Source organism: Ambystoma mexicanum, chromosome 5q, assembly GCF_040938575.1.
Source record: "Ambystoma mexicanum isolate Mex_15411 chromosome 5q, UKY_AmexF1_1, whole genome shotgun sequence".
NCBI classification, from domain to species: domain Eukaryota; kingdom Metazoa; phylum Chordata; class Amphibia; order Caudata; family Ambystomatidae; genus Ambystoma; species Ambystoma mexicanum.
In genome coordinates this window covers 1265514025-1265528049 of record NC_090933.1, presented here as the reverse complement: position 1 = coordinate 1265528049, position 14025 = coordinate 1265514025, and the positions used below count along the sequence as shown (strand labels likewise).

General features: G+C 46.1%; 1 protein-coding gene across 1 annotated transcript in view; it reads right to left on the bottom strand.

Moving 5' to 3' along the window:
- Positions 1–14025, bottom strand: part of LOC138498006 (forkhead box protein H1-like) — an 82981-nt gene that overhangs the window by 34658 nt on the left and 34298 nt on the right. Inside the window, exon 2 of the mRNA XM_069621787.1 lies at positions 636–740. Coding sequence (XP_069477888.1) covers positions 636–740 — 105 coding nt within the window. The remainder of the gene's footprint in view (positions 1–635; positions 741–14025) is intronic.

Below are 14025 nucleotides of genomic sequence, written 5' to 3'. Positions count from 1 at the left end.
TACACGTACCTGCCTCTACCTCTGGAACCTCTACCTGCCTCCCTGCACGTACCCAGCACCGCGCTGCCATGGTTGCCCTTGCTCAGAGCACTGCTGCCCTGATCGCACTTCCCCTCCCTCACCCTGGCACTTCTCCCTCTCCTTCCCCCCTGCACTTGGGCGCTGTCACACTTAAACAATCTGAATGTCACATGGCCTAGTAAGATCATTGAATTGTCCTGCCTCCGTCTTCCTTCTTGTCTTGTGTGCCTAGAAACACTTGGCGCGTTATAAATTATTTTTCATATCAATCACACCAATTTCCGGCCATGACATATTCCCATGCGTTATTTTAGAAGTAAAATATACTGCCTATGAGGTTACCCACTCCCGAACAAGATGTCAGGGCATCAAGTGCCAGCATCTACCTCTGGCAAACCGCCTCACCACCTCTCTCTACCTCTTGCCTTCATTGCGAGGATGGGGTTCTCTCGATGGAACACAGGCCTCAAAGTCGTTTTACTGCCATCCACCTCTTCAGCTTTTAATGCCAAACGATGTCAAAAGCCAACTCTAGCACATGACACGCCTACCGTACACCCTTTCAGCCAACACATACTTCACCGTTTCCAACCAGAGGAACAAAGTGATCTTACCTTTTGAAAACAATTATTTGAGGATAGGTTGTGTCTAATGGAGTCCTTCCATCCCTGGTAATCACCCTTAAATAAAGGGAAGAGGGTGCTGATCTCCTTCAGTATCTGAAAAACAAAAGAAGAGCTCTTTGTGGTCAAGGCAAAGCACAACAAACATGGGCACACACAGAGCTTCGACATAGAAATATTAAGAATGAGCTTGCGTGCAGATTCAACAAGGCATCACTGGCAGATGCCAACTTGTAGTTATCAAGGAGGAAAAGCCCAGAGTGTACAGAACCGAGATGTGTTTTATAGAAAAACATGTTGATTATTATTTCTAGAGTGGTAGGGCGCTATTTCCAGAACGGCTTTAGAGCACTCATTGAGAAAGCCATGAGGCCACAAACCCTCGAACAATGGGTTTTCAGCCTCTTTATGCCTACAATAAAGTACCAAGGTTTGAGATACTAACACATGAAGGCGAGTTGACAATGAAGCACTATTGAAAGGTCTGCTGAGAGAGGGTCGCTTGAACACCTTCTTTATATTTCATCAAGATGGAGGCACAGGCATACTCAATTAAGTACAACAGTGCCACTACTCACCACCAACTTTAAAGCTAGGATTGGTCAACGGCAGCAGTGGCAAGAGTGGCTAATCTTCTGAGGTGGATTCTACCCATACTTTTACTTGTTCTGGATGTTAGCAGGTTTTGTAAAGTGCTTGATATCAATACAAAGTGGCACTTTTGGTGGCAGCCAGAACACTACTGCAGAACAGAGCTTCCAGGTTTGTACTGCTTTTCACGTGGTTTGTTATTTTCAAGAGAAACCGTGTTAAGAGCCTGGATGTCCAGCACCTTAAGCTCAATCCAAAAGAGAAATTCTGTTAGGGAATCCCCCAAAGCATACTGGAATCTGCTGACGGACATGAAGCTTCACAGATTAATGCCTCAACTCTCGGGAGGATAGCTCAGGGGCAACGTGCTCACCTTGGAAGCAAGACGACACAGAGCAACACAGGTTTCGGTCCGCGCTTAGAAACATCTGGGTATTAAGCGCGTTATAAATAACCCATCATATCATACCTCACCTACTGCAAACTGTCACGATTGTGTGCCTGGCGCACCAATTGGCACCCATCGTGTACGATTTGGGGCTCAATTGTTTCCGTGATACTCCCTGGACAACACCTATTCATATTATTGTCTTTACTTTCCGTTTGCAAGGCTTTGGAACTTTCGTATTTACTTTTACAAACTACATGTCCCATAATGCACCTTGTGGCAGTTCCCATTTCCTGGCTTTTCCTATACAGCAGTTCTAGCACTACGATCCCCAGAAGCCTTAGAGAACAGTGCAGCTTTCGCTTTCCCAGGACTAGAGGGCGCTTGCCAATTACATTCAGGTGTGCTGCTCCAGGTGCTGCTAATTAGCCTACTTCAGCACAGGGCAACTCAGTATTTAAGCAGCTGCCTGCAGGAGCACAGGCCTCTTGCATTGAGCTTTCTACCAGCCCTTTGTTGCCCTGTTCCTTGGATATTTGTTGTGTCCTGTGGCTTCCAGTTCCTGCTCTTGTTCCAGAGCCCTGTGCTTCCTGCCTTGCTGCCCTGCTTCTCAGCCCTCTCTCCCCTGCCTTTTGCCGGCACCTCTGTGCCTTCTATACTGCAGTCATGCTTCCTTGTTTGCAGCCCTCTGTTCCCTGACTACAGCCCCCTTGCTCCCTTTCTTATTTTAAAGCCCTCTGTTTCCTGGCTACTGCTCCCTTGCTCTTTTCCTTGCCTGCAGCCCTCGGTCCACGATTCCTGTCCTTGACTTCCTTGAGTCTTAAGTCCTCCCCTTTTGGTTATCCACTTCAGTTATACTGTTTCCTTAATTTCCCTCTGCTAGCTTTCTCTTGTCTTTCTAGCCCTGAGTTACTGTTCTTGATTCCCGTGTACAGTTTTCGGTCGCCATTCCCTGCATTTAGATACTAGGTTTCTGCCCTTCCTTTCTTCCGGTTCTCTGTTCTGAACCTTGCTCTCTTTGACTTCCTTATCCCTGGATATTCCTGTTCTTGGCTTCACTTGGGTTTTATGTAAATCATATGTACAGAGTTTGACTGTTGGATTCCAGCAGGCAATCTCTGCCCCTTCCCTTTTTGCATTTCAGTGTTGTACTTCGTGCCATTATTTACAGTGTACTGGTTCCTGTTTCAGGAAGCAGTCATTGTTCGGTACCTGCTGGACCTGTACAGGCTTCAGTCTTGTGAGTACTGTTACCTTGTTCGTGCCTTAGGGTTCAGGTACAGATGCCCACTGCTGTTGCTCCCAGCCACGAGCATTCAGAGTGGGCCCCTGTAATAGCAATCTGTGCAGAAGGCTGGAGTTTCCCCAAGGTCCGTGGAACACTCTTCCCCCATTCTGCGTACACCCCAAGAGGGAACCCAGCGTTTTTGTATCTTTGTATTCCCTGCCCCTTTCTGTTCACGGCCTCTGTTGCCTATCCTTTCTTGTCTACAGGACTCCTTGTAGTCCAGCTTCTTGCGTGCCTTTCTCCATTTGGCTTAGTGGGCATGCCTCTACCCTCAGGCCCTTCCTGACAAAAACATTTCACCTCAACTATTGAATGACCTCTCCTTCAAAACACACATGGCCAAGAAAAACCAAACAGCATGGTACCAGCTTGCTCTCTTCTGCAAATGCAAGCCATCCGCAGTACCCTTCTTCCAGGAGTCCCAGATGTCACCTCTGGAAGCAACCCATTACACTGAGCATGCCCAATCACAGGATTACGAAAATGTGTCACCCTCAAAGAGCTACAATGGCTACCCTTTCAAGCATACATCATGTTCAAGAAAGCCTGCATCGCCCACAAAAAAAGTAACAACCAAGTCAGCACGTGCAGAGAAACTCACCATATCCAGAGGCCAGCCCATCACCAGAAACCACAACTTTTCCAAGACTGGAAAGGAAGAATTGCAAGATGGATAACCCACAAAACATGCCTTTTTAGCTACGCAACATGCCTCTTGAACAAGTTACCAACAAAGATTAGACTGGCCCCTTCCAGCATACACCACAGGAACAATATGACGAACATACTCTTCAAAGAAATTATTGCCAGTTACTGATCAAACCAGAGCTCCTCCACTACCCATTTCAAGCTCCTCCGCTACCTCCACATCCTACCTGCAAACCTTGCAACCCTGCAGAGTGTGTCAAATGTACAGCGCCAAGTTGTTTCCAGCTAGGTCCCACTTCATAAATCCCATACACATATATAAGAACAGCAAAGGTTCTGTCCTTAGCAGATCAGGTTGAGCAAACGTCAAGGATGGAATAGAACACTAAGTAATTTACTCATGAGAAATCATTGGCCGGGAAAGTGTAGAAAACAACTGATGAGCATGTTCCCAACCTGGAGATAATGAGAAGCAGACACATCTGGTCCATATTATCCTCTCCACTGGCAATGAACACAATATTGATAGTGCAAATACAAACTCAACATAATCGAGCCGTGTGCTCGTGAGGCATTAATTATTTTAGGGTGATATACTCTTTAAAGAGTGGATATGGAATAAACACAAACGAGCAAAGATTGGAATATGTCTGCACCTTACATCTTTCAAAGACAACACTGAATGAGCGGAACAACACTTCCAAGAAGTTACCAGCCATGTATCACACTAAGAAAGAATTGTGAAGATTAGCTATGTGTCGCATTTAGATAGAATTGTCAAGATTAGCCATGTTTCGCTTTGTGAAGATTAGCTATGGGTCACATTAGCGGTTTAATCCTGCAGCACTCAGAAGCACACTTTGTGTCTAGTAACTCTTGCTCTGCACAGAGGGGCTTGTGGGCGTAGCCAGTGTTTTGCACTTAGAGGAATTTTAGGGAGTGGCTAGTGTGTTGAGCTTGGCGGTGTTGTCGGGGTGGCCAGTATATAGCACTTAGAATAATTGGAAGATACCATGGAATTGCAGCTGGATGAGCTTGGAGGATATACTGGGAAGAACTTTGAGAGTAGCCAACGCACTGACCACCCTGCTCATGCTCCCCTCAAACATACCTCCCAAGTACTATACACACCCTATGTACTAGTCAAACTACACACACCCAACATCACAATCATTCACATACAACAAACAACCCAGACACTCGTCCCTCACTAACCCAATCCACCCTCTTTCTTGCAGAGCCACGTGAGCGCCTGGAGACCACCCTGACGGTAACGGTGCATGGTATACGACTAATTATAGTAACATAACCATAGTTAAGAAAGATTTTTGTATAATTTGGATGCCCTTCACTGTGTTTTAAGCCTCAATACCAAAACAACAAATCCAGAAGGGGGAAGGGCAATGTACACAAAGAGCAGTAAATCAACATTAAAAAGAGCTTTTAGTAGGAGTGCGGAGAATGTGTTGGACAGAACAGATTTCTAAAATTAGTAAAATACTCTCAACACAAAAAGCGCAGGGAGTAATAGTAACTGATAATCTGGTGCCTGTTCTGTTGCCAAATGCATTGCCAGGTTGATGGTTCATACCATAGGCCTCAGCACCACATGTCATAAAGGAGCTCTACTATTGTTTTATCTGATGTGAGAAATTACTATCAGATTTAAAATAAATCTTCACAAATTACTGAGCACAAAGAAAGTATTTAATAACTACTTATTTTTTTGTTTCCTGAAAAATCATTTTACACCCAACTTCCAAAAATAGGCAATGAAATACTTCAACCTCAATGTAGATCTATTTTTAACTGAAGTTAGTTTCTTTCAAAGAAACCAGAGATTGACAGACATTTGTGTGTAATTGCCAAAGTGCGAAGAGTGATTGTATCGCGTACTGCCAGCCAGTTGGCTTCCCATCTGATGGATGAGATGTGGCAGGATCTGGGTTTGGTAAGTAAAGTGTAACATTCCTATTAGGACTACAGCATATACTTTAATTGATCATTAGCAATCAACTTTAATGAGAAACAATTTACAATGCAAGTACATATTTTTAAATATGGCTTCTTTTGCCTTTCATGCCACTAAGCGTTATTCCTTCTTGGACAGGGTCCCGCTCAGATGAAAACCAATTACCTGTTTCTTGTGAGAGCACCAAAGCAATGTTTAATTTTGCAAGCTGAAAGCGGGTGGGCCCCGCTGTGGAAACTGGGCATTTGTTACAGTAGGTACAAACACTACTAAACAAGTTAGAGGAGTCCCCCAGCACCCCGCTACGAGCCTATCGAAGTCCCTCTCACTCTTGCTGTATGGACAATGCGTCCTCATTCCGATGACTGCATTCTTGCAGGACACACCCAATGACAACATAGGCCTCCAATTACAAGTCTGGCTCTGCTGCTGCTCTCATTTGACTTAACTATTAAAAGAAAATAACCACAATAACCGCCACACCCTTCAAGTTCTGCTTTTTCCTCTGAGTTGCTGTCAGCAATGACCCGGGTATCTCTAGCTACGTCTGGAACAAGTTAACAACACAGAGTAGGCTGGCCGCTTCCAACCTACACCACAGGAACGATATGACGAACATACTCTTCAAAGACATTATTGCCAGATACTGATCGCAACGGAGCTCCTCCACTACACCCATTCAAGCTCCTCCGCTACCTCCACATCATACCTGCAACCCCCCACAGTGTGTGCAACAGGAGAACACAATGTGTTGGGGGAAGAGTGGCGAGGGTGGAGAGGGCAGGGTGCAGGGGTTCTGCAGAAGGCACTCCATCGCATTGAACGCTGGTAAGAGCTCCACTTGGCATTACTGCTCCGAGTGACTGTCTGCAGATCTCGGATGCAATAATGCTTTAGTGGCATGACTTGCAGGGAGGCAAAGAGTTTATCGAATTCAGGTGATCTTGATTAGAATTCCAAGTTATGCAATCACTGTCAACGTTAGGACATTACTAACTAGAGAACATCTGACCTGCATGCTACTGAAGAGTAATCTTACTTTTGTGTTGGCAGACACTGACAAATTGTAATGGTGGACCCTGTCCCAGTTTTTACATTTGAAAGGCTGGTCACCTGCACATACAGTTGCTGCTCCCCATCTCAGCCCTCTCTTTCGGACAGTTTGCCAAGGACTACTTAAGCGCAGCAAGGCACTCCAACTACAGCCCTGCTCCCCGCTCAGTCGCAGCGAGGCACTCCAGCTACGGCCCTGCTCCCCGCTCAGTCGCAGCGAGGCACTCCAGCTACAGCCCTGCTCCCCGCTCAGTCGCAGCGAGGCACTCCAGCTACGGCCCTGCTCCCCGCTCAGTCGCAGCGAGGCACTCCAGCTACGGCCCTGCTCCCCGCTCAGTCGCAGCGAGGCACTCCAGCTACAGCCCTGCTCCCCGCTCAGTCGCAGTGAAGCGCTACAGCCCTACTCAACTGCTTAGTCTATTCAATTCCATTGCTGGAGGGAGTTCCTTGAGGCATGGAAGCTGGGAGTGCTCCGCTGTCGCACTGATGCACAGACAGAGATGGAGAGAGAAAGGTTCTGCACTGGAGTTGTGCATGATACACTGGGGACAGAGTGGTTAATTATATCCCTAGATCAGCAACATATCCTGATTAACTTAGAAAGGAGCTTTCAGATGCTTACTTTGCTGGATAGAAAAACAAGTTAAAAGTATATCTTAAATGTTGCACACGTTTTTCCAAGAAAAAAGGTTTGCTGATAAAGATCCCTGCAAATGAACTTTTTGTAGGTTCTTTTTTCTGCAAAAAGATTGTTTTTGGATGGTCACTGGGTAAGATTATACATTTAGGAATTCCATCCACTTTAAAGACAATCCTTAAATGATCTTATATTGAAATAAGCACTGATGCATTACCACAATCCTATGTGAAATCTACCTGAAAAGGATCCAGAAAACAGTAGGTTTTCAAATAATTCTTGAAGCCGATCACTTGTGCCACTGGAGTAAGTTGAAGCCATAATTAGGTAGGTTTGAAGTTTCAGGGCTGGATAGGTTTAGGGTTATTCAGAAGCACCATGGACTGAAGTGGACATCCAAGCTTGATGTCAGAGGTATGTTCAGTTTAATCTGGGATATGCTTCATCGGCAATGTGGTACTAAACAGGAGGGACTAAAGCCATCACTAAAATGAACAACTCGTCATAAACACAGAACAGAGTATGTTTTCGCCAATAGGATCGGAATTTGAAGGTGGATAAGGAGGGGGTGGGGGAGTCAGGTTGGCAACCCATCTAGAAAAGATGACGGAGGGCACCAAGTGGTGGCATTAGTTCTTGACAAAGCAGTGGAATTCTCCAATTCCCATGTATTTAAATCTGAAAGTCAGGGGCCATGGCCCACTCTCAGGTGCCATTGTACACAATTACTGAATGGGGATTTCAAACGAACCGTGGTAAAGACAGACGGTGGGTTTTAAACAGAAAAAGGGGATTGGTTATTATAAATCCACTGCAAAACTATGTCCTGCAACCAAGATCTTTTTTTCATCTGTCATTTGTGTCCGATAGACATCGCAGGAAGCATTCGTGGGGCCGGTTTCCATCAGGATTTAGCATTTTTAATGCAAAGCAATCATCTGCACGAGGGAGGTGTGTGGATATTTCTTTAATAAATCAAGCCAAGGGGACTTATTGCTCCATTCTTCTTTTCATGGGAGACTTCCAGGTGCCCCAAAACATTAATGCTATGTAATAACTCACACGATTTGCTTTAAGAAAAAAGGCATCAATTGAATTCAATGACAGCTCGCTACAGACAGGAAAAGAACGCAATGGCCCCAAACTTTTCTTGGTCACACATGCATTAATTGATCCCAACAACTACTGCTCCACTAGAGGGCCATAATCAGACTCCAAAACTCTGGATAAAAGCCTCACTGCTCAAGTTTAGGTACACATAGCAGTCAGGAGTCTGCCCCGCAATGGGACAGAACCGGCAATAGTCTCAGTGTGGGAGCACATACTGGACCTTGCAGAGCACGGCTCAGCCAGCAGCTGTGACCCCTCTGCTGCCTATCCCAAGGGAAGGCCGCTTGTCATGTGCATATAAGGTTTATCTTGAGGTAACCGTTGGCGAGGAGTTCCCTCAGAAGTAGCATGTATTTACTGAAAGAGACCAGCACAAACAATAGGATCTTCGGCATGCTCCTGTGTGTGCAGACAGTAGGAGTCAATATTTGCGTTGGAGGACTCTCTGCTGACAGTTTTCCATGACTGGCTGAGTAGGCGAGTGGAGGGATCTGAGGTTTTCCTGTGTGCAAATTCGTGTTAGGTAGTGAATGGTGCGTTTTCTGTTGGAAGGCAGTTTTCCAGAAAAGGAGATACTACCGAGCGGTGGTTAGGTCTATGATCTATCTCCTTCAACGCAGGTTCCAAGTTTCAATAAAGGGAGCTGCTCATAGGTTAGATCTTTTAGAATGCGTACGATAGTGTGTTTGTGGCTGAATTGTTTGTCCTGGTAGCATGAAACGTGCTTTGTACTTGCGAGAAGAGTGCCATGTGCTGTCAGTTGGTTTTCTTATGGCTGGAGTCCTTTGTGAAGTTTCTACTTGTGGCGTGTGGTTGTCGGGTTCTTGTATGTCTGGAGCCTCGTGGGTTATCATGTGCCCAGGGGTAGGTTAGGGTCATCTCTCCTGATCGATTGCTGTGCAGTTTTAGGTCTTGCGGTCTATCTCAATCCTACAAGGTGGTGTATCGTATGCTCTTCATGCATTTTGGTACTGGCTCACCCTCTGCCAATAGTGGGTGATAGACTGCGGCAATCTTGTAGAGTTTTAGCCCTCCCACGTTGTTACCCATAGCTAGTAGACAGCTTTGTGAGAAGAAAAGGTATTTCCCCAAAATACAGTTAAAAAGGGGGGGGTGGTAGGGGAGTGCGGCATGGTGGAAAGAGATCAACATGATTTTGCAATTCGATTTTTTCGGATTTACCATGTCCTGATGCGCAGTGATCACGTAGATCCGAAGGAAATTGTGACTGCTAGTGACTCAGGGGGTCTTTATCAATAGTCCTGGGATTAGAAGTGTGACAAGTTGTCCTATGATTTGTGCTGAAAGTGTCTTTGGGGGTTGAAGGTGGTGATCAGTAAGCAACCAAGTGGAGTTGGCTGGTGGGTACAGAGGCTTCCTCTCTATGATTGTTGTGTGGCATGGGTGGATCTAATGTTGCAAGCACCCAATGCCCTTTTTTTTCAGAGCAGAAAATCTGCGAATTATGGTAGGTAGTAAAAATCATTCCTAATGTGGGCTACCCTAAGGGTCTTCATTCATGGGGTAGCAAGGTTCTGCCATCGGAAGCATTTTCTGCCTGGGCAGTGAGGATTTGGTACGGTAAACCTCTGTGTGAGAAATTAAGTTTAAACTGTGGATGGGCAGTCCTTTCATTGACAACTACAGGCTGTGGTTAGGAATGTGTGTTAGTTGGCAGTACCTGCTCCAATAGGACTGGACTCTTGCTGGCCAGTGCTATGAGCATACATGCACCATGGGCCTCATTACACGGACGGCGGTGAGCCATGGCGCTATTAGCGCCATGGCTCATGCCGGTAAAATACCGGCACCGCCTTGGCGGAAAGGGGATTTACCGCCCCATTCCAAGGTTGGTGGGGCGGTAAATCCCCCTTCCGCCATTGCCCTTCCCCATTCCCAATTCTGCCCCATAGGGCTCTATGGGAATGGGGAAGGCGCTAATTACGGCACCGCAATTTTGCGGTGCCGTAATTAGCTCCGAGGTCCCTTAGCGGGTTGGTTTTTAACGGCTGCAAAAAGCTAAGGGACCTCGTAGTAAGGCGGTAATGGTTAACGGTCACCGTTACCATTAACGGTTGCTGTTAACCATTACCGCCTTCCATGTAATGAGGCCCCATGTCTTTTTTGATATGCTCAACTAGTTTCGCCCTTCTCCACCCCCTTTTGATTTGCAGGACTTGCCAATTTTCTTTTCACCACTATAAAGCCAGGAGGTCAAGTACCAACATTGAAACCTACAAAAGCAAGACTGGGTAAGCATCTTGCCAGTAACATGAAGCGTGTTGGCATGTAGCCAAGAGAGATAATTTAGCTACTCTATGGTAGGCTCACAGTCCCTGCCCAGGCAGACATTGGCCTTCCTGGTAATCGCCCAGTTGAACATTCCCAGTAAGTCTGGCATTTCTGTTTAGCTACCAGTTTACACAATTCCAGTATATCGCACAGAAGAAAATCCAGTACTGCTCCCAATACCATGGAGGGAATGCCAACAATGGTGAAACCTCGCTTCTACAGCTACCGCTTAAAAGACAAGAAAACAAGCAGAGTGAGGAGGCTTAGAAAATGATGGGGCTGGGCGGGACACCCCTTAGTTAATCGCTGGTGGCCCCCTCATCACCCTCTTTGCCAGGCTTTCTGGTGAGTGCAGTGAGAAACTCTACCTCCCATTAGAGACAAGGACCTAGCAATGTGGCGCCCTCATCAGGCAAACAGCACATCAAGTTTCACCAAAGCAAGGTTGAGGATGGTGCACAAATGAGTACTAATGCCACACAGATGAAGCGCTGTGTGATGGTTGCAGCCGAAGCGAAGAGGATGGCGCTACATGAAAGTTGGTGCGGGACGAATAAGTGTGAAAAAAGTCTGTGTTTGTGCATATTGTGAATGCAGTCATAGGACGTGTGTGCGTGCATGTCCGCAACAGTTGCATGTGTGTGTTTGGCACCTCACTGTTTTACATTGGCAAAATTGAACATCTCGATGCACTACTAGCAGTGCTGCAAAGGTTTTCTCTAAGGCAATATTGGCACATGCCCATAGCCATCATGAAAATCTTCTCACAGCGGCATGCTGCGTTCGGTGGGGCGCATCCAATATGAAACATATACCGTTAGACTGGCAATTATTGGGCACAGCCAATATGTCCTTTCAGGGTAATGTTGCATCTATTGTGGGTACACCACCAGGAACAGGTTTTAAAAGGCAATTTTGGCGAATAATTTAGGTTCTCCGTTTTTACACAAATACAGATGCAAGCCAGTCTACATTTATTTGTAAAAGTGGGAACAAAGGAGAGAAGGTCTTTCCTCTTGGATGCCCATGCGGTCTATCGAGCACGGCAGGCCAGTGGCATTGCAGAACGGCAGCGTGGAGAGGGTACATGTTGTGTGAAAAGTTCGAATTGCTGACAATTTAGGTCAGCAGCAGTCACAGGAGCATCCGTTTGCATTTATGATCAAAACAGGAGCAGACAATGATGTGGATTAACGCTGTTCCAAGTATGTCCTGCATCTCAGCGCGTGTGTTTTGAAATGTGCATTTTTTCCCCATTCGTATAAAGTACAGATAAAATACTGGTTGAAAATTATACTTAATATGAGAAATAATAAATGTGCATGAATAAGGATAGAAGGACTGAAAATATACATATGACTAAATACACAAGTCGTAGTGGTATACAGCGCCTGTATCCCATTAGTATGGCCTCAATGCGCTTCTGGTGGGAACACCCTCGTCCAAGATGTTAATGTTGAAGGACATTTGTACCGCGCACTATCACCACTGGAGTGGTCCCCTGGTGCTCTGGCGGCTCTGCTCTGAAAGAGGAGGGGAGGTTGAGTTAGTGGGAGGAAGCAGGAAAAGTGCAAGAGAGCAGCGATGTGCTGTTGGCAGCCTCAGCCCGTTGGGTCCGTTGGCTGGGCCTGGGGAGTTTGCGGCCGGTAGTCGTCGTGTACTGTTTTTCGAGATTATGTGTTTTTTTGTTTTGTTGTTGCAATGTAGTGAAGTTTGTGCGGTTTGTTGTTCTGTAGGTTTTTGGTTGTGTTTGGTTTGGAGTTTGAGAGGTGTATGCAGAGGGGGAAATAGTTTAGTTGGCATCTCTATCCTGAATTGAGGCTCTGGGCTTGCGTAGTCTCCCCTGATGCGCCTCTGTCCTGATCTGGGCCCGTCTGGCATTCAAGGTCCCTTCTCATCTGGCCCCCACCTCTATCAGGCTCTCTCATAGCCCCACCTGTCCGCCCTTCATACTCCTGTGGCCAGTGCACCTGCCAATGTCAACAACTCAGGTAGTGTGACGATTGCCAATATCTCGACAATTCCACAACACTGTGGTACCTGGTGGTAACTAAGGGGCGGGTGAAGATGTTGGGTGGGATTGGCTGGGGTAGTTAACTCGATCTCCATGCGTGTCGCCTGTGTTCCAGTCTATCCGGTGTCACCCGTCCAGGTGCTGTGGGAGCTTCCCTGTCAGTTCTGGGGCTGTCCGTGTCCTTTCCAGTTTAGTCATCCATTTTCTCTGTTTCGGTTTTCAGTTTGAGTCTGTGGTGTTGAAGAGCCAGGTTTTTTGTGATTTCCTGAATTTTAGGTGATGTTCTGTGTTTCTTATTTCTTTTCGGATGTTGTTCCAGGTTTTTGCGGCTAAGTGGTAGAAGGAGGTGCCTCCAAGTTTTTTCTTAAGGTACGGCTTAAGTTCCAGGCGGATTTCGTGGCTTGATCGGAGGGGTCTCGTTGGTTTGTAGATTGTTATTTTGTTTTTTAGGAATTCTGCTCCTTGTCTGCTGATTGCCCTGTGCGTTATGCACGTTGTTTTGAAGGTGATGCAATGTTTTACTGGGAGCCAGTGTAGTGTTTTTAGGGCAGGAGTGATGTGGTCTCTTCTGGATGGTTTGAGTAGTAGTCTTGCTGCTGCATTTAGGATCCGTTGTAGTTTCTTCAGGAGGTATTTCGAGGTAGAGGCTGTTTGCAGAGCCAATTCTTGACATGATGAGGGCGACGATAGTGAGTGTTTTGTGCGTGAAGGAGAGGAAAGGTACAATTCTTCTTGCTGTGTGGAGGAGGAAAAAACATTTCTTCATTGTTACATTTATTTGTGGTTCTAAGGTTAGGGGGTTGTCCATTAGAACTCCCAGATTTTTTACTACCTAGGTGGTGTTGGTGTGTTTCCCATTTTCGTAGGCCACGGGATGGTGGTTTCGTTCTCTTGGTCTTTGGATATTATCATGATTTCTGTCTTTCCTCGGTTGATTTTCAGGTTGTTGGCATTCATCAAGTTGAAGACTTCTTTTAGGCAGTCGATTAGGGTTGAATGGTCGGCATCAGTGTCTTTGATTTTGTAGATATTGGAGTATCATCTGCGTAGTTGTAGCATGTAATGTACTATTTTTTGAAGATTCTGATGACCAGAGTCTGGTAGATGTTGAAATGTAGTGGAGATAGCGAGGATCCTTGTGGCACTCCACAGTCGTTAACTCGTGGAGTGGATTTGAATGGTTTAATCCATACGGTTTCTGTTCTGTCTGCTAGGAATGATTTGGTCCAGAGTAGTGCTGTGTCTGTTATGCCTATGTCTTCTAGTCTTTTGGTATGGGTTTCGTGGCTAACTGTGTCAATGGGTGCAGAGAGGTCAAGCAGAATAAGGGCTGAGGTAGTGTTTGAGTCTGCGTTAGTTTTGAGGTCGTCCCAGATGGATAGTAGTGC